The sequence below is a fragment of the Ovis canadensis genome, chromosome 3 (assembly GCF_042477335.2).
Source record: "Ovis canadensis isolate MfBH-ARS-UI-01 breed Bighorn chromosome 3, ARS-UI_OviCan_v2, whole genome shotgun sequence".
Taxonomy (NCBI): Eukaryota; Metazoa; Chordata; class Mammalia; order Artiodactyla; family Bovidae; genus Ovis; species Ovis canadensis.
In genome coordinates, this window is record NC_091247.1 from 105,484,633 (window position 1) to 105,505,433 (window position 20,801).

At 49.0% G+C, this 20,801-nt stretch overlaps 1 protein-coding gene across 13 annotated transcripts in view; it reads left to right on the plus strand.

The window, feature by feature from the left end:
- Positions 1–20,801, plus strand: part of BCL2L11 (BCL2 like 11) — a 70,231-nt gene that overhangs the window by 15,263 nt on the left and 34,167 nt on the right. For 12 of the 13 annotated variants that reach the window (XM_069583982.1, XM_069583979.1, XM_069583983.1 and 9 more), the window contains one exon: positions 18,188–18,297. The exons of the other annotated variant lie outside the window; for it this stretch is intronic. In XM_069583982.1, the coding sequence (XP_069440083.1) occupies positions 18,188–18,297 (110 nt within the window). The remainder of the gene's footprint in view (positions 1–18,187; positions 18,298–20,801) is intronic. 13 annotated transcript variants of the gene reach the window in all.

Genomic DNA, 20,801 nt, shown 5'->3' on the forward strand with positions numbered 1-20,801 from the left:
TGAAATTCTGTTGATCAGGTTCATGTCAGCCAACTCTCATCTGTTACTTCCACTCTTATTGTTGGTCCTGTCCAGTGCTTTTTTACTCTAAATGTATTTTTCAGTTCTAAGATTTTGCCTGCTCCTGCCGGGGTTGGGGAGTGGACGTTCAGATCCCTTCGGATCCCTTCCCAGCGCAGCAGGGCACTGACTATGCGGCTTCACGGAGCCCCACTGGGGGCGGATGCTCCCTCGGCCCTGCCCTGCCGATTCGAGGAGGGGAAAAGGTGGAGGACTGACTTGCAGGCCTTGTTTCCGCGGGGGGGGGGGGGGGGGGGGGGGGGGGGGGGAGGCAAGGCTCAGCTCCTCTCTGCTCCCTGTTGACACCAGTGGAGGCTGGAGGGGGGCGAACGCCAGCCCTGCCTGCCACGCCTGGTTCCCCCTTCATGCTGGGTGGCTGTGGAGACCTGGTGACCCACCGGGTCCTGCTGACTCTTAAGGCTGGGATAGCGGCGCCAGTGGGTTTCCTTACTGCTGCCAGGGGCTGGGCAGGTTCAGCTTCCCGCTAGCCCTCCCCCTGCCACAGGTAAGGTGACTCACTCTGACTTGTTCTGTCTCATTGCTCATCAGCGTGAGGTGGAGGTGGGGGCTGGGCCCACGGACAGTATGCATGCCTGCGTGTGTGTGTGTGTGCTCACACACATGGGTAGTGGCGACTCACCCAGCCTGTTACTGTGTGTGTGTGTGTGTGTGTGTGTGTGTGTGCGCGTGCTCACACACACGGGTAGTGGTGACTCACCCAGCCTGTTACTGTGCGTGTGTGCATGTGTGTGTGTGTGTGCTCACACACATATGGGTAGTGGCGACTCACCCAGCCTGTGTGTGTGTGCGTGTGTGTGTGTGCTCACACGCACATGAGTAGTGACTCACCCAGACTGTTACTGTGTCTTTGTGTGTGTGTGCACGTGCTCACACGCACATGGGTAGTGACAACTCACCCAGCCTGTTACTGTGTGTGTGCGGGCGTGTGTGTGTGTGTGTGTGTGCACGTGCTCACACGCACATGGGTAGTGGCGACTCACCCAGCCTGTTACTGTCTGTGTGTGCGGGCGTGTGTGCGCGTGTGTGTGTGTGTGCGCTCACACGCACATGGGTAGTGGCGACTCACCCAGCCTGTTACTGCTTCCGTGCTGCTTCGTCAGGGTGGCGGGTCAGCGAACTCCAGGAGCCCGTGGAGGACAGAGTAGCCTGGCAGGCTGCAGTCCACGGGGTCACAAAGAGGGGGACACGACTTGGTGACTGAACAACAGCAGGGTCAGCTCTCCATGCGGCCCCCAGGGTGGGACTGCAGCACCTTCTGTTTCCTCTGCGCATCACCTGGGAGGCCAGCTCCGCACCTGACCTACCGCACCAGCTGGCTGGTTGCAGAGCAGGGGGCACTCCTGCTGGGTGGGGGATGGGTGGCGCTCAGTGCTCCGCTGCAGTCCGGTGGGTGTGGCTAAGAGACTTTGCTCTGGGGGAGCCCCATCCCCCAGTCCTTAGGCTCAGGCAGACAGGCTCTCCTTGCTGTGTTTTTCCTCTGCCTGTTGGAGATTGCATTGCAGGCGTCTGCAGTGCTGCGGCTGGGGGTATGGAGGGTAATCAGAGGATCCAGGAGAGTTACCCCCATGTCATTCCTCAATCCCCATGGTCCCCAGGGAGCACACTCCCATTTCCCGCTCAGTCCTCTGTGCTTGTTTTACTTATTTTGTTAATTTCATTTGTGTGTTTCTTTCTGGCTGTGATGAGTCTTCACAGCTGCACAGGCCTTTTCTCTAGTTACGGCGAGCGGAGGCTGCTCTTGGTTGCAGTGTGTGGGTTGCTTGTTGCTTTGGCTTTGCTTATTGCAGAGAACAGGCTCTAGGGTGAGAGGGCTTCGGTAGTTGCGACTGATGCCCAGGCTCTAGAGCACAGGCCCGTTAGTTGTGGCGCACGGGCTTAGTTGCTGCACCGCGTGTGGCCTCTTCCCAGACCAGGGGTCAAACTGATGTCCCCTGTATCGGCAGGTGGATTCTTTACTACTGAGCCTCCAGGGAAGACCCTGTGCTTGCCTGTTAAAATCCAGAGTTTTTAGTTGTGAGAAAGGAGGACCTCGGAGAACAGGGAGAGCCCACCTTCGTGAAACTAGAAACCTTTATTTTCTTTTCACCAAGTGCTCACAACTGATGTTGACTGGCTCTGGTTTCAAAGTACTGGGTTGGCTAAAAAGTTCATTCAGGTTTTTCTGTAACATCTTAATGGAAAAACCCAAACTAACTTTTTGGCCAACCCAGTGCTACTACATTTGAGAAATCGTGTCTTTCGCCCTTATTTTTACTCTATATGGGATGATAGGCTTTTCGTGTCAGAAGAGATTGAACAGTAATCCTTGACATGTGTTTCAGACGCTAACTGCAGTGTTCAGTCTTGTAATCCTCTGGTAGTGTACCCTCAGTGGGTACCCAGCAGGCCCCCCTCATATGCACTGCCTGAAAAGGTATGGGCAACTCAAGTTCAGCAGCGCGTGCTGCAGAGGAACTTCTCATTAAGGAAAATGGGAAGTCCTGTAGTTCTTGGAATGACTGGACTCTACTGTAAAGCAGGAAGAAGATCGATCATCCATTGACTTGTCTTAGTTAATATTTAGGACTTTGGCGGTGTTAGGTTTCTAGATCTGCATACGCACATAATTGCCAGTTGAATGCCAGACCATCTGACACAGTGTTTCCTGACCTACTTTTCAGACCAGTGATTCAGAGCACTTGTCCTGTGCCCGAGTGTCCACACACTCCTGGTCTGTGGTCGCCCCCCTGTTCTGGTCAGGACTCCCCACGGACCCCCACTGCCCACACCAGAGTCCAGCGGTGTTTACTTTTCCTTCGTTGGGTCGGCCTCAGCCTCGACATACTCCTCCCGAGACGGACTCCCAGCCGCTTTCAGCCTGCCGTCACTGTCCTCTGGTTGTTCACGTCAGTGGCCAGGACCTGGGCCAGGGCACGTGGCCTTAGGCTGCTTTCCTGGTCTGTGGAGTTCTTGTGGACACAAAGCAAACGTCTGTCCTTAGAGACCTGTGCTGTGCTGTGCTGTGTCGGGCACTGGGCTGTGAGCCCTGCCTGCAGACCCTGCTCGGTGGGCACAGAAGAGGGCCTGACAATCCTTCCTTTCACAGGAAATGCTGGCGGAAGCGTATGTGCAGAGCGTTCATTACGGCGTTTTTTACACCAACCGGAAAACTGTTGGCAGGACTCATGGTATAGGAAAACCTCTACGTTACTACACATCCCTGGGCTGTGATTGTGAAGCTGTCTTCATAAAGATGTTAAAAAGAATAATCACATGGAAAATGCTCCTGGCATAATGTTAAGCTTTACAGAGTTACAGAGTTCTTGATGACACCCTAGTGTCACTGTCAGTTGGTGCTGCTGTAACTAAAACACCGTAGGTTGGGTGCCTTTGATGATAAGCATTTGTCTGAAGTTCTGGAAGCTGAAGTCTGAGATCCAGGTGTTGGCATGGTCAGGCTCCGATGACCCTCTTCCAGGCTCGTAGGTGGCTCCTGTGTCACGAGGTGGGAAGACAGGAAGCTAACTCCTTGACCCCTTCTTCTAAGGGCACTAACTGTACTCACGAAGACTCCACCCTCCTGACCTGATAACCCTGTATAGGCCCCACCTCCATGCACATCACACTGGAGGTGAATTTTATGGGCGACATGAACATGTACCCCATAGCACGTGGTTTTGTGTTCAAGCAGTTTACAAGCATAACAAAAAGATTAGAAGAAAAATACATCAAAATGTTAATAGTGAAACTTTTTGTATTCAACTCACAGGTGGTCTTAACCTTCTTACCTTATTTTTTTTTCTGTTTTTGGTATTTGGAGAATCATCATGAGTAGCATTTATAATTAATGCATAATGTATATATTTAAAATTTGAGGGGGGATTTCCTTGGCAGCCCAGTAGTTAAGACTTTGCCTTCCAATGTGGGGGTGGGGGAAGGGTGGGGTGTGGGTTTGATAAGATCCCACATGCCTCAGGGCAAAAAAAGCACAGCATAAAACAGAAGTAATATTATAACAGATTCATTCAAGGCTTTTAAAATGGCTTACATCAAAAAAAAAATCTTAAAAAGATTTTTAATTTTAAATTAAAAAAGACTTAAAAAAAATTTTAACCTTCGCTTTTGGCATTTTGACCAGCAGCTTGTCACTGTGGCGTGTGTAATTCAGCGTTAACTTGTATGGCCTAGTATTAACAGCCACATCCGTTATGTTGTTAAACATTTCATCCAGGTGAGATGAAGCTTTTGGCTCATCACAAGAACTCCAGGTGGACGTTCGCCTCCTAATGTTCTCTTTGGAGGTCTCCCTTTTATTTTAGCAAAGTGAGTGTGTGCATGCTCGGTTGCTTCAATCGTGTCCAACTCCATGCGACCCCATGGACTCTAGCCCACCGGGCTCCTCTGTCCATGGGATTCTCCAGGCAAGAATACTTGACTCGATTGCCATGCCCTTCACCAGGGGAGCTTCCCAACCCAGGGGTCAAACCTAGGTCTCCTGCATTGGCAAGCGGATTCTTTACCTCTGGTGCCACCTGAGTCATGGTGTAAGAGCTCCGGCTGGCAGGGTGAGCGTTGATTGGGCACCTGTAGGACTGCCTTCCTGTCTCAGGGCTGCACATGGGTCTGGAGTGGGGTCTGGGTGGTGCCCAGCTGTTCTCAGCCCCACGAGTAACCTGGGCAGATCTGTTTGTCTCTTAGAGCTTCGATTTCCTCATCCATCAGATGGAGACAGAAGTGCTCACATCCCAAGAGTTGAGGGCTTTTGTATAAGCTCCTGGGCAGAGAGCAGCTGGCAGGGACTTGGTCACTGTTTTCCTTGCTCAGGGACTGTGGAAGCTTCTGGCAGGACCCTGAGCATGACAGAATGAAACATTCCTTCCTCCTTTCCATGGGAAGGAGCTGTCATTTTAGGACTTTCGGAAACCCACAAGGAAGTCATTTCATCTGGAAATGAGCTGTAATTCTAACCCTGCCAGGCCCCAGAGCAAACAAGCAAAAAAGGAAAGAAAATCTTTTCTAGGAAGTGGCCTGGGAGGGCATGGGAGGTCCAAATCACCCTTGACCTGCCCATGAACCTGCACATCACCCTGAGAAGAACCTTGGCAGATATTTGGACCATGGAGAAACATCTGGAAACCCCTACTGCACCGGCTCTGTTGGAACCAGGTCTGTGTCAGGGACACCTGAGAAAAATGGCCTGTTGGCTTAGGCAGAAACTTGACTGTAGCTCAAGACATGTATTTGGAGAAAGAAAGATCTGGACACTTAAGACAGGCTTGAACTGCTTTTTCCTGCAGTTAGAAGTTATTGCAACTTTTTTCAAAATAAGAGGTATTTTGCTCACTGTTTTAACATTAGCAGTAGTCATTGGCTGAACAGAATTGTGGTGCTATTGATAGAGAACCTGCCTGCCAGCGCAGGAGATGTGAGACACTTGGGTTCCTTCCCAGGTTCAGGAAGCCTGTCTGTGAAAGTCATGACCTGCCAAGGGACAGAGAGCAGCAGGGCTAACACACGTGCGCCCAGGCACAAACACACATGCACACGCATGATCGTTAGTGTGTTGTGGGCAGTTCATGGCAGTGGAGGAAATGAAATATGCTCACTGGAGAGAGAACCCAGCCACTGGCCTGCTCATCTCAGGAGAGATGAAGCCTGTGGTGGGTGCCCCCTGGTCTGTACCAGGGGCTCACCAGCTGGTCCCAGTGGTAAAGAATACATCTGCCAGTGCAGGAGACGTAAGAGACATGGGTTCAATCCCTGGATCAGGAATATCTCCTGGAGTAGGAAATGGCAACCCACTGTAGTGTTTTTGCCTAGAGAATCCCGTGGACAGAGGAGCCTAGTGGGCTACAGTCCATGGGGCCCCATAGAGTCAGACACAACTGAAGTGACTCAGTGCACACACATGAATAGAATTGAGAATTTTAAAACAGCTTTTTTTTCCTTTTCCCTGTGCAAATTCTGCTTCTTGGCCATTGTTAAATTTTGGTTTTTACTTCTGAGTGAATGAGTCATGAACCCTTGAGAACTTTTTTGTACGCTGTGAGCTGACCGGTTCCTGGGAGTACAGGTTGAAGCCCAGTGTGTAAGAGGCTAGGCCTTCGTGGTTTCAAGTATTTGCTTAGAGGGAGTCGGTATCCCCGGCGTCCTATGGTAACCCCACATTCACTTTGCATTTCCTCTGTTTGCAACCCTGGATCAGATCCCGGTGGTTCACAAGGGTTTAACCAGTGGTGAGCCGACCGGCTCCTGAGAAGGGCTGCCTGGCCACGTGGGCCCGCAGGCTGATGGGGGAGGGCTGCCTGCGGCCCTGTCTTGTCCTGGACCCGGAGCCGTGAGCCTGGCGCTCTGCACAGGATGCAGCGCTCCCTTTAGTTTGAGCTTTGAGGCCTTTAGGCGTGAAAATGGTTTTGGAGCTAAAATTTCTTAAAAAAAAAAAAAGAAAGAAATGAACCATTTCAGTCCAAGAGGGTATATGGTAAAAATACTGGTTCGACATGATGCTGCTTAGCTGAGTTGCTCTGGGGACTTTTTTCCCCAAAAATGAGTCCCGTTCCTAGACCAGAGCATGCGTCCCACTCCAGTTCCTAAAGCATTTGGATGTAAGCGATTTATCAGTTCAGTGAGTGACCTGCGACTTTTCACAGCAACTCGCTTGTGTGGTAGGGACCTGTTTCTTGCAGATGTGTGTCCTGGAGGGGCGGGGGCGGTGTATGGGATGAGCCACACTTAGCCTTAGTTTAGGTGAGTTTTCTGTGGAATAAGTGCTGGGGGAGAGACTAAAGGTTTCTTGTTTATTGTCTGGTTTTTCCTCCTTTGAGAAATTTCTTAATGCAGGGTAGTCTGGGGTTGAATTCTGGATCTATGCTATCTTAGTAAATGTTTGAATTTAGACCTCTGGGGGTGTGTAGTTGCTCATTTGTGTCTGACTCCTTGTTGACCCCGTGGACTGTAGTCCACCAAGCTCCTCTGTCCATGGGATTCTTCAGGCAAAAATTGTAGAGTGGGTAGCCATGCCCTCCTCCAGGGGATCTTCCTGATCTAGGAATCGAACCTGCCACTTTGACATTGCAGGCAGATTCTTTACTGTTGAGCCACCAGGGAAGCCTGCAGTGAGTATAAATTCTGCTAAACTGGTCAAGACAACTTGCCAGCCTAAGGAACTGTGGTGATAAGGAGCACAAGCTCATATGCTTGTCAGTTTAAAAAGAGTTTGCTGATATTTAAAGCGTGGATGAGTGTCTGAGATTCCCTGTCTCCTGTCAGGTGGATTCTGTCCCTGGAAGCCTTGGAAGCTTAGAACTGGGTTCCTTCTCTAAGGGAAGCCTGACGCACACACCGACCGTGCTCCATGCTCTCTCAGGTCCTTATTTCTAATAGTTGGTAGGAAGGAAGCGTTGGAGTGGACACTTCCGGCAAGTGACCCAGGCCAGTCGTGACCCTTCTCTGATGTTGTGCAGTCCCCGGGGCAGGTCTCTCCAGCTGGCTGGGGACCTGTGTCCTCCTGAAACGGGAGGGTGTCGCAGCCAGTCTGCAGTGGTCAGAGGGGCACTGTAGGGAGTTGGTTGGTGGAGGCTACACTGAACTGGAATGACCCTGTTTAATCAGTGTTGCACATTGGGTTTCTAAGCTTGTGCTAAGTCACTTCAGTCTTATCCGACTCTTTGCAACCCCATGGACTGTAGCCCACCGGGCTCTGTCCATCAGATTCACCAGGCAAGAATACTGGAGTGGGTTGCCGTTTCCTCCTCCCGGGGATTTTCCTGACCCAGGGATCAAACCCGCGTCTCTCTGTCTCCTGCACTGAAAGGCAAATTCTTCACCACGAGTGCCACCTCGGATGCCCAGGGGCAGCCAAACTGCTGCGCCCAGGATCGGAGCCCACGGAGCAGTAGGGCAGTGACTGGCTTCCGTTCTTGTCCTGCATGGGGACGTGGCACAGCCGTTGACAGGACATTCTTGTGGTTTGCAGAGGAGGCCTTAGGATCACTGCATCCGCCCCAGGAATTGACTTGTCATGTAGAGGTTAGGTGGTGCCTTCAGTGGCATTGGTACAGGCTGATCCGTGGATGAAGGAACTTGGGCTCCAACCATCTTTCTGATGGACTACTCACCACACCAATCAAATTCTCTGCTCACTTGAGCCTTTTGGTTTTCTTATTTTTTATGCAGGGTTCAATTCTTACAGTGTTTCTTTTTATCATGGGATTTTCTATAAAAAGGGCTTCTCTGGTGGCTCAGATGGTAAAGAATCTGCCTGCAATGCAGGAGACCTGGGTTTGATCCCTGGGTTGGAAAGATCCCCTGGAGAAGGGAATGGCAACCACTCCAGTACTCTTGCCTGGAGAATTCCATGGACAGAGGAGCCTGGCGGGATACAGTCCATGGGGTCACAGAGTCGGACAGGGCTGAGTGACTAACGCTTTTCTACAAAAGGCTTTGGGGCTGTGTTCGCCTGTGTCCCTTGGAGGGATTCCTCCCTGCCCCCGCCCCCGCGTTCAGCATCAATGTGTCTTCTAGACACAGGAGCTTTGTGAATTTTCTAGGGGAGAGGAATCAGACAGCCCAACTGAGACAGACATGTGTTTTGAGGCCAAATACTTAAACCATCAAATGTCCAAACACAATGATTCCGTCCTTGTGATTATGCAAAACAGTGTCTGGAATTGAGGTGTGATGTTTTCTCTCTCGATACGATGTGGGATAAGAAGAGGCAGCTGGCTCTTGTGAATTTGTTTTAAGTGGGAAGCTTTCATTATGCCTCATCCCTCGAGTGTGTTATCAGTCGCCATATATCTGCATTAACAGCTAAGCGCTTCACTTAGCACATGGCCTTGATAAACTTTAAGTGCATAAATAAAATTACAGGGTTTTACAGGTCTTAATTGGAAAGCTGTTTCAGATGCAGCTTTTCAGGATTCTGTTTTGGCCCCTTTGCCTGGGTCTTCACTGTTATTAAGACAAAACACTATGATGCTTAAGACCTTCATGTGAACTGAGGAGAAGAGATTTTCATCACCTGTTTCCTGCCGCCAGCATTAAATTTCATAGAGGAAGCCACATGCGCTCTCTGGTCAGAAATTTTTTATATTCGTAGCGTAAATTCTCGTTTCCTCCCCTAGATCTGATGATGGGCCAGGAACCCAGGTTACCAAAAGCTAGCAACCTCAGAATTTTTAACACTTTATTTCTAAGGAATGGTCTTAAGTGAATTAACATGTAGAGTTGTATGTTTACTTGTCAAGGGTCTTCAAAAAGCATTTCTCTTTTCGTAGTTTTGCTGGAATAAGTGGTGAAATAAATCTTGTGGATAGGAAGTTGTCTCTGCTGCAGTGGAAGGAGCATAGCTTGGACTATATTTATCTGGAGGGGTTATTTTTATTTTTCAAAAGAAGACTGCATAGTCAAGTCCTCCATGATCTTCTGGAAGGAATCTTCTCGTTCAGTTGCTAAGTAGTGTCTGACTCTGCGACCCCAAGGACTGCAGCACGCCAGGCTTCCGTGTCCTTCACTGTCTCCCAGAGTTTGCTCAAACTCAGGTCCATTGAGTCGATGATGCCATCCGAAGTATCTCATCCTCTGTCGTCCCCTTCTCCTCCTGCCTTCAGTCTTTCCCTGCATCAGGGTCTTTTCCGATGAGTCAGCTTTCTACATCAGGTGGCAGGAGTATTGGAGCTTCAGCATCAGTGCTTTCATTGAGTATTCAGGGTTGATTTCCTTTAGGACTGACTCGGAAGAATTGTAAGACTATAGGAATAAGAGACACAGCGGTCCTGGGGACAGTGGGGTAGGCGCATATGGGAAAAGCGAGGAACAGTCCTGTCGCCTGTCTTCCTGTGCCCATCCAGACCTAGTGAGACCATGGCCCCACACTGCTCAGAGCAGCGTGTGTTGGGGAACAGATGGAGCAGGACCAGATGGAGCACCTTGCCACGAAAGGAACGTGGAAGGATCTGACTCAGGACCACATGTGGGGCACATGGTAGCAGTTTCATGATTAAAAGGCAGGGTGGTGACTGAGAGGGATTATCTTTGTAGCCCCAGGGGACAGAGTCTAGATTTGGGTTGGGGTTAGAAGGGAAAGCTCCGGTTCCCAGAAGGAAGAACTCTGTAGCCCCCAGTGCCCGTCAGCAGGACTGCGGCACCTTAGGAAAAGCGGTGCACCTGTCCCAGGCCAGGGTGCAGGCCTTGCGGTGCAGGAAGCTTCTGCCACGTCCCCACATGCTGGCTCCTGCTGTGACTCAGAGTTAGCTGGTGTGTCCTTGGACATAGACATAAAAACTCAAAATCTGGGTTTGCTTCTGGCATGTCACTGGCTTCTGGAAAAACATGGATTGTGCGGGACAGCTCGGGTGATATGGGGAGCTAGGTCATTAGAGGTTGCATAGTTAGTAAGAAGGCATAGCATTCATCCTAATGCTTTTAAATTCATAGTTTATTGTAAGAAACAGGTAACTGTCACAGGGAAAAAATACAAACACTGATTTCCAGCCTCATAGCCTTGGCTTTCTGGCAGTTTCCACACAGTCAGACTGGAAATTGATTGAAGTAGCTTGTTTTGATTTTCTTACTCACAGTCACGTAAAAGCAGTGGGCAGCACACACTGGCTGCAGCTCCTAAGTTTTCTTTTTGTTTTTTGATCCCAGCGGCTGTTTATAAAGCACCATCCTGAGTTCATGCAGCTGCTCAGAGGTTCACCTACATGTGTGCCAGGGAAAAACAGGTGTAAAAACTTGATGAGTAATGGTGCTGTGTGCCATCGCTTTATTTCAGTTCCCTTTCATTTTTACCCAGTGGCTCAGTGGAATTGATAGAGGAGTCTCAATAAACAAGATGAGGCAGTTGGGAAATAATAGATCCAGAGAGAGGTGTGTGCCTGCAGATACTTGGGCTCTGGCTCATTTGCTTTGTGAGAACCGTCAGAGTGGAAGGTGACTTCTGAAAGCATTGCTGCAGCCGAGCCGTCACGGCAGCAGCCCTTCTGTCCTGGGGCTGGGGATCCAGAAGCGTCCGAGACCGCTCAGCCCCTCAGATGGCTTTCCAGTGGAAATGGTGGCCGGATGGCTAGTGACTTCCTCATCCTCCTCGTCAGCTGTGGACAAATCTTCGTTAATAAAGGTACTTCTGAAGATAGCCCCCTAAGTCAGGAGACTGTTGGGTTGGATAAATATCCCAGAATTTTTACTTCCCTAAATGAATAATCTTAAGGGGCCGCATGCAGAATCAGTGCTTCCTCAGAATTTTTGGAGCGTCTGTTTCAGAATTGGTTTAGCCCTGGTTTCAGAGCCTACAAAGTGGCTCTTTATGGCTTTTGGTTCAGCCCCTAAATGCCAGGAGGGACTGTCCTTCCAGTCTTTCTTACTGCTCCGTAGTCCCTGGTAAATAGGAGGCACAGTGAGCTCTTACTTGCCTCAGTACATGCTGTGGTATGTTTAAAATAAAAACAGTCATTTCTTCAGTCACACATTCAGCATCTCTGCAAGGAAGAGAAATCCTTTCTCAGCTCTGAGTGGGAAATTGATTCAGAGCTCGGTTCACAGTGGTTAGCTGAAAATCTGATCTCGATTCTGCCCCAGTGCTGACAGTTCACTGAACGCCTGAGAACCGTGTAGAGTGCATGCTCCTGTGGGCTTTTGTCTGGTTTCCAGTTCTGCACTTGAAGCTCCAGTAGTGACATGCTAGGAACTCAGACAGTCCCTGGCCCAGGGATGTGAGAGCATCCTGTCCCCAAGGAGGACCAAAGCGGTGTGCGCGTAGGTGTACCCCGCGCTCCCCTAGCCCCGCCCCCAGATGCTCGCAGTCCCCTGGTTGGGTGTGGAAGGATGGCAGTGGACGTCAGGCTGGGACCTCGGTGCCTTTGAACACCTGCTGTTCGGAGCAGTGGGGTGAGGTGGTTGGGCATTCAGGAGAAATCAGGTTTGGCTTGACTGACGTCAAGCTCATTACGCAGTGGCAATCTCGTTTTCTTTTTTTTTTAATGTTCCCACTCTTGCTGGCAGCGCTACAGAAAGCCCTTTCCGAAAGCCTCAGCCTGATTTCACTATCAGCCACTTAACCACGATATTAATTTTTTTTCACTTGTTGAACTTTTAAGATTTGGAATTACCCTCTGGGCTGGAAACTAGTTCTGTAGCTGAACCACAACAGTCTGTTAATCAAACACTGCACATCTTTCAGTAACTCGAGAGTTCTTTGGTGTTGAAAAAGGTCCTGCTTTCTACCTGCCTCTACACTGGTAGAGAAAAATAGATTAATCATACACCTTGTGGGTTTGTTTTTTTTCCTGTAGGAAATCAGGTTACCGGTAAGTGCCAGATTTCATAAAATTGTCTGCAGGAGGGTCAATGAGCGTGTCTCAGTTTGCTGGCTTGCCCGCCTCTGGCGCGGCTGCGCGCTGAGCCTTTGTGGGGTGCTGAACTGGGCCCTCGTCATGGTGTGCGGGCTTTCTCTGGTCGGGGTGCGCACAGGCTCGGCGCGGGGGCCTCTTCTGTAGAGCACAGGCTCTAGGGTGGGCAGGCCCAGCAGTGTGATGCTTGGGCATCGGTAGGTGAGCTGTGGCATGCGGGACCCTTGTTCCTGGACCAGGGGCTGGACCCGTGTCCCCTGCGCCGGCCGGTGGATTCTGTAACCACGGGACCACCAGGGAAGTCCTGCCTTACAAGTTTGGATGAGTGGCTTTGGTTAGAAATCTGGGCTCCCAGCAAGTTCCCGAGCTCAGGAAGACGCTGTGGGGTCAGAGCTGGCCTTGTGTGGGCTTCTGGCTACAGCTTTTGGACAGTCATGGCTTTGCATTGGGCTTCCCTCGTGGCTCCGTGGGTAAAGAATCCACCTGCCAGGGCAGATACTGTGCCTGGGGTGGGAAGAGCCCCTGGAGAAGGAAATGGCAACCCACTCCAGTGTTCTTGCCTAGAGAATCCTGTGGACAGAGGAGCCCGGCGGGCGACAGTCCCTGGGGTCGCCAGGAGTCGGACACGACTGAGCGGCAGAGCAGCAGTTTTGCGTTGAGAGCAGTTCCTGTTTGGCTGTGCCTTTTTGTCTTCCGTCCCCTCTCCTGGGTTAGTCCCCACCTTTATGAATGAAATGCCTTCTTAAATGCTGAAACTGCATTTTCTGTGGGTGAAAATACGCCTCTTCACTATTATTTCCCCCTTGAAGAAGCTTTTATGTGTATGTAAAAATACTAACTTTAAAATGTGATCTTTTTGCGTAGTAATAAGAGCTTTTGTTTCCAGTAGAAACACAGTTAGTGAAAATGAACGTTGCTTTGCGACCCCGTGGACTATATATAGTCTGTGGAATTCTCCAGGTCAGAATACTGGAGTGGGTAGCTTCCCTTCTCCAGGGGATTTTCCCAACCCAGGGACAGAACCCAGGTCTGCTGCATTGCAGGCGGATCCTTGACCAGCTGAGCCACAAGAGAAGCCCAGGTAACATTTATGGCTATTAAGCACATTGCAGACAGCATAATGATGTTTCTCTTTCTTACAGAGATATTAATTTATCTTTTTGGTAAGTGGAGTACATGCGGAGGGGAGCAGGCAGATAAAGTATCTAGAAAGGATTGTAGGATTGAGGGTAGTTTTTTTTTTTTTTTTCCCCCAAGTATCCCCTGCCCTTTAATGCCACCAGCTCCAGGCTCACCTTCAGAAGACAGAGCCGTGGATCCCTTCCTCACTGCAGTGGTCAATGCTCTGGTCACTGTGGAGAAGAATTCCACAAACTGATGGTAAAGGAAATAAAAACCTTTGTTCTGGCTCCAACCAGTGCTGGCCTGGGACTGATAAGCTGACTCTCAGGTCAGCCAGCCCCCCTCTCTGTCTTGCTAGGTTCTCAAGTGACATGAGGCCACATACGGCAGGCAGACAGACACTAAACTAGTGAGGCAGCTAGGAAAAGGCTCCCCCGTCCTCCACCGAAAAGGAGACTTTTGTCACTTAAGAAATAGTCTCTGAAACTTAGGTGGAAAAGTCCATCATATTACAGATTAACAGTACTTTTCTAAAATACAGGAATAGGATGCTTCGGAAAATAATTAAAATAGAATTTTTGCCTTACAGTTTTTCTTGAAAACCAATACTCTGTATACACATTGGCTAGTCTATTGCAGGATGCATGTTGGTTATTAAACACTTTAGGTTTATAAATTCAAGCAACGAAAAAAGTATTTACTCAAAAAACTGCCCCAAATGGTGATAAGAGTAGCCAAGACAGATCAGTCTCCTTTGTAAAAGTTAATTTATATTGTATGTCACTGTTCTATAGAAACTTGAAAAATACTCCTAAGAACAGTGGCTGGACTTCCCTGCCGGCTCAGTGGTAAAGAATCCGCCCATCAATACAGGAGACATGGGTTTGATCCCTGGATTGGGAAGGTCCCGTGAGAGAAGGAAATGGCAACCAACTTCAGTATTCTTGCTCCTCCCGTGGAAAGAGGAGCCGGTGGGCTACAGTCCATGGGGTCACACAGAGCTGGACACCAGTGAGCAGCTAAAGAGCAACAAGAACAGTGGCTAGCTCTCTTACCAATCTGTTATCAGTTAGCAGGTGCTAAGCCTAGTCTAACCTGGCCATTATCTAAGGTTAAGAAGAATTTCCAGCTCCTGAGTGTTCTCTGCAGACGCAGGTCTGGGCCCCAGGACTGATCCCTGGCTTCTTCCCCCTCTGCCCAGTGTTTCTCAAGGTCTGGTCTGTGGACAGTCTGTTCCAGGAGCTTATGTAAGAATGTGGCTTCAGGGGCCACCTACAGACACAACCCACCTGAATCTCCTGGCCAGACCTGGTAGATATGTTTCTGTGTGTTTATTGATGCTAACAGTTCATTACAGAACTCTTCTTTCTGTAGAAGAAGCATCTGCTTATTTCCTTACCCCGTAAATAGCAAGACGTTTATCTCTAAGATGAGTAAGTCGCATCTGGTCCCCAAAGTTCCAGGTGCTCGGTTGATGCAGTCACTGGGTGCTCGTTTTGATACTGGACAGGCTCCCGTGGTGCTTCCAGCCGCCAGACCTCACGTGAGTCAGATAGAACCTCCTTAACCACACACGTCAGTGGGGGTTTTAAATATTGGTAGAATTGAATAAATTTCATCTGCTGCGTAGGGGAAATTTACCAAGAGACCTTCCTCTGTTCTGTGTTGTTCAGTTGCCCAGTCGTTTCTGACTTTTTGTGACCCCATGCCAGGCTTCCCTGTCCTTCACCGTCTTCTGGAGTTTGCTCAAACTCATGTCCATTGAGTCAGTGATGCCATCCAACCATCTCATCCTGTCATCCCCTTCTCCTGCCTTCAGTCTTCCCCAGCATGAGGTATTTTCCCAGTGAGTTGGCTCTTCACATCAGGTGGCCAAAGTGTGGGAGCTTCAGGAACAGTCCTTCCAATGAATATTCAGGGTTGATATCCTTTAGTATTGAGTGGTTTGATCTCCTTGCTGTCCAGGGGACACTCAAGAGTCTTCTTTAGCACCATAATTCAAAAGCATCGATTCTTCGGCGCTCAGCTACATCGATATGAGCTTTGATTATACAGACCTTTGTTGGCAAAGTGATGTCTCTGCTTTTTAATATGCTGTATAGTTTTGTCATAGTGTTTTTTCCAAGGAGCAAACATCTATTTTGTGTTACAGAAATATAAAGTAGGAGTATCGTTGTCCAGAAGTTGTTGAGCATTTAGTTGAAGTTTAGCCCATAATCCACAGGAGTGAAAGCTCATGGGAGCAGGCCTGGGTCCTCTCTGGTTGCTGTATCCAGGCCATCTCCTGAGTAGTGTCTAGCTCATGGGCATTCATATTTGTTGGGTAAATTAGTGAGTGTCTTAATTTGCTAAACTTCGGGTAACTTGCCAGCAGTTTTTTTTTACCAGTCTCTCATCTTTGGAAAACACGCAGTCTAGATTTCACAGACTCTTTGGATAATCGGCACTGTCTTCATTTCTGACTCTAGGGTTGGAGGCAGACTTACTCTCTCAGAGAGAGCCCAGGATAGTGAGAAATGAGCGGGGCGCTGGGATCCCGGAGAGGCGGGTGCTGGTTGGCTCTGAGCAGCCACGTGGCATCCTGGGTGCTGGTTTGCTCAGGTGTATCAGTACGTCCCTGAGATAGTCCCAGAGGTACAGATTCACAGTGGGCATTCACAGAAAAGAGGCTTTCCTTTCCCTCCAGGGTCAGTTAACTTGGTAACAGCAGCTTCTAAGTTCAGGGGCAAAGCTCATGATCACTGATAATGTAAAAAGACAGTCATGGTTTGGTCCCTCTGATAGACAAAATCCTTAAAGAGCTGCAAACCCAGGAGATCGGAGTGAACTGTGGCCTGCCATCTGGCATCACGTCTGAACTGAAACTGTTTTCTGCCAGTTTAGCCATTTAAAATGTAATTTTAATAGGCTTATACAGAGTAACGATGGAACTGTTTGTGTGATAAAGGCAGGCAAGGCAGTTTTCTGTGTGATGGAGAGGTATTCAGGGGACGTGCCTGGCTTTTCCCAGAAGCTTCCCTGACATCAGTGTTCGTGTTCTTTATGCGGGGTGCTTGGGGAGTGTCCCCTCTGGCTCGTTCCCAGCACGGATAATCCGGGAGAGGATCCACAAGTGTCCCTGTGCACATGCGCGGGCACACAAGCAGGGCGCCCTGCCTCTTTCAGCCTTTTCAGGGTCGTCTGTTTCCCTCGGGTGAGGGCTGGGGGACAGAGAAATTGGGGCAAGAAATTAAGAAGACATGGCAAAAACTCAAAAAATTTACTTTTAACTGATCTTACAGAGCTCAGAACCCACACCACCGTTGTTTGTAATGATAAATAGAACTCCAGATACGACATACAAGAAAAAAAATTTTTCTAACGAAAACACAGAACAGGAAGCTGTACTCATGTTATGGCAGAATCTGGTTATCATAGGTGCTTAAGTGTTTCCCTGTGGTCAAAGGGGAGCGTGTGCGCCTTAATTGCCGTGCAGCATGCCCTTTTAACAGGAAGTTAGCAGCCGCATGCGAAGAGCAGCTGAGATCCAAGGATCTCCTCTCTCTGCCTGTTGCCCATGTCGCCTGCCTGTACTCCTCTGAGTGTGGCGAGTGCTTTTCCTCGCGATCCTTGGAGGACACCATCTCCCTGGTGCTCGTGGGATCTCTGGGCAAATCACTTTTTTGCGTGCTCCATATTTTGGCTTGGCAGCGGGCTCATTAGCCAGCAGCTGAATGTACTGGGTGTGTTCGGGAATGACAGCTTAATGAAAGGGCGGACCTCCCTCCTCTTTGTCCTTCCAGAAGGGCTTTCGCTCTTACCCCCAGAGCATTTCCTCTCTCCGTGTGATGTTTGCACACTTGAGGCCATCTTTGTTAACTGCATTAATATCAAGACAAAACATGCAATTACACTTTCATTTGGCCCTGCAGTGGTGCTGGTGTGGACTGGCTGTGTTTGGCCTCCTTCCATGGAAACCAACTCATTCATTTCTCAGGTTTTTTCTGAGAAAAAACTTTGAGTAGGACAGCCATTTCATCTCATATTCCTCTGTGTCGTTTTGACATTTTCCTAGGAATTTCACCTTACCTTATGATCAAAATATAGTTATTGTCTGGACAGCCTAACTTACGTTCTTGTATGTTTCAAGGGTAAGTGGCTTCTCAGGTGGTAAAGAATCCATCTGCCAGTGCAGAGACATAGGTTCAGTCTCTGGGTCAGGAAGATTCCCCTGGGGAAGGACATGGCAGCCCACTCCAGTATTCTTGGCTGAGAAATCCCATGGACAGAGGAGCCTGGTGGACTACAGTCCACGGGGTCTCAAAGAGTCAGACATGGCTCAGTGATTAAACAGCAGCTGTAGCGTGTGTCAAGGCTCTTGGCAGTATTGATTGTAGCATTTCTGCCTGTCCTTGCCCTCATGAAATAGAGGTGTGTAATTCATCGGCTGCAGTATAAGTAAATTTGGCACTTCTGAGTCTCCAGTATCCCTTATTCATGAACCAGAGGTTACATAGCAGAGCCTGCCACTGTAATCTGGAATGTGTGATTGTAGTTCTTGACAATCTGGGAACATCCCATGTGTAAGATGGGCTGACTTCTGGAAACTGACCTCGGGACTTGCTGAATGATCCATGGAAAACAATGTGATTTTTGTTCTGTCTGTTTTCATGCAGCTTCCATGAGGCAGTCTCAGGCTATACCTGCAGATACACGCCCAGAGATATGGATTGCCCAAGAGCTACGGCGTATCGGAGACGAGTTTAATGCGTATTATCCAAGAAGGGTAAATGATGTTTTCTTTACCTCCTTTCTTGATTCTGTGCTTACTCTGGAAATGAGCAGTATTACCTAGGTGTGACCTCCTCTTCTTTCTCCATTCCCATTTTCCATTTCTTTTATAGCTGAACTTAAATGATAGCGATTAGACAAAATACAGTATGAGCCAAGGGGGGTTGTAGGAGCATAAACCTTTAACCCTCCATGCTAGAAGAAAAGGAAGTATTTGTATATTTGAAATACTTCCACAAAAATATTAACGTAGTCTTCAAGCCAGAGGGGCTCTTTCTGTCCTCCCTTGAAGCAGTTTGGGTCAGAGGTAAAGAAATTTTTAAATTTCCATCTTTATGCAGCCAAAGGGAATGATGCCAGCTTTAAAGTAAGAGTCTTGGACTTTCCTGATGGTTCTGTGGTTGAGTCTCTGTGCTTCCAATGAAGGGGGTGCAGGTTCGATCTCTGGTCAGGGAACTGAGATCCCGCTTGCTGTGGGATGCAGTCAAGAAGATGAGGGGGAAAAAAGGTAGCAGTCTCCCCTGCGGTTTGCCAGGCAGTGAGTCGGAGCAGAAGCGCCTTCTGCCCTTTCAGTCCTCACTGCTCTTCTCAGTGCTCCATTTATTGAAGTGCATTTAGAGGCCAATCCTTCAGCCTATAGTTCGGGGCATAAATTTTTTTATACCTCAAATTGATAGCACTGGAATTTTTGAGGTGTGCTGTTGGTTTAAACGAAAAAAAATCAGCCTTAGATCTTGGGCTGCAGACACTGTATTTGTTTTGCTCAGTGGCCATGTATGTTGCCATTTTGGACACCTTATTCTCATGGAAGACGTGTTAAACTGTGTAGGCTTTAACTCAGGGAGTTAGGCTCCTAGAAGCATGTGTGACTGCTTCTTGTAGGGGTTCACCAACACACGCGTGACAGAATGTGGTTTCGGCTTGCTTACCTTTTTTCTGGGCTTCCTGGTGGCTCAGTGGTAATAAACCCGCCTGCCCATGCAGAAGACCCAGGTTTGATCCTTGGTTCCAGAAGATCCCCTGGAGTAGGAAATGGCAACCCACTCTAGTATTCTTGCCTGAAAATTCCGATGGACCGAGTAGCCTGGTGGGCTACAGTCCATGGGGTCACGAAGAGCAGGACATGATTTAGTGACTAAACAGTGACAGTATAACATTTTTTCTGTTTCCCGTGTGTGAAGGTATTTGTGTTGATTTATCCAAAAGGAAGCACTTAATTGTTTTCTACAAAATAAAATTTAATGTCATTCTTTCTGTGTTCTTTCTCATCTGACTCCTTTTTCCCCAGACATTATGGTTTCATATAAACTCCTTTTAAAGATTCTTTTTTGTTGTTTCTTCTGGGTGGAATTGATACTTTGGACACCCCAATGTTTTATCCTGTTTTAAATGTTAGGCTTTTTTGTAGCTAGCTTTTGCTGAGTAAATGAATGGTCCCTGTAAAATTGCTTTCAGCCTTTCTTATTTTCCTGTTATATACGATGCTTTCTAAGCTTTTGTAAACATACATGGAGATGTTTTCCAGTTACAAGTTATTTATTTCTCCAGTATAGAATCTCCACCAAGGAGTTAAGGACTTTCAGAACACTCTTACTTGCTCCTCCTTCTCTTGGGTGTGTATATGTGTGTTTGATGGGAAACGTGCTACTGTGCGAGCCTGTCATTAGATGCAAGATGCCACAAGGATGAACGGGCTTCAGGGTTCCTTATGATGCTGTGTCTAGCTGGCAGAATGCCCCGCACCCTGATGGGAACCCGTTCACAGAACACAACCCCCTCTCAGCCTAGGTCTGCAGCGGCACTCCTCTTTGCAAGGTGCACTGTTGTGTAATGGGCCACAGAAGTTAGTGTTCCCCCAGTCCTCTGCCTCGGTTTCTCTGGTGGAAGTTTGGGGTTACTGTGTGTGTGTATGGACTTGGCTTTCCCGCTGGACTTGGAGAGTGATCAGAAGCAGGGCCCCAGGGTATCTGGGATGTTGGTCCTGGTGCTGAGGGGGGAAGGACACGTGTCCCTCCGAGGGGTAGGCCGAATGCATCCACCGTGATTCGGGCGTGTGTCACAGATCCAGCAGGGAGAGGTGACTTCAGTGGCTGTGGCAGCTGAACAGGGTGGGCAAGGCTGTGACTGAGCAGCACCCTGGCCTGGCCTCCCTCCATCTTTCGGGGCAGAGGAAAGCCTTGGGACTCAGGTCTAGCTTGGGTGGGGCTCCCCGGGAGAGATGAGGCTGTTGGGCCCTGGTGCCTTCAGAGTCCGGGAAGCTCAGGACACAGAGAACAGTCGTCAACTCCATCCTCTTGGGAGCTGACTGAGAGCCTTTGACCACAGAGCCAGGTGGGTTTAAGGAGATTTTGCCCAAGTTTCTCTTTAAACGTCCATGGAGTCGGTTGCCATTCCCTCCTCCAGGGACCTTGGGCTTGAACCTGGGCCTCCTGCATTGCAGGTGGGTTCTTTACCCTCGGAGCCACCAGGGAAGCCCTTAGGAGATACCGGTGACTCTAC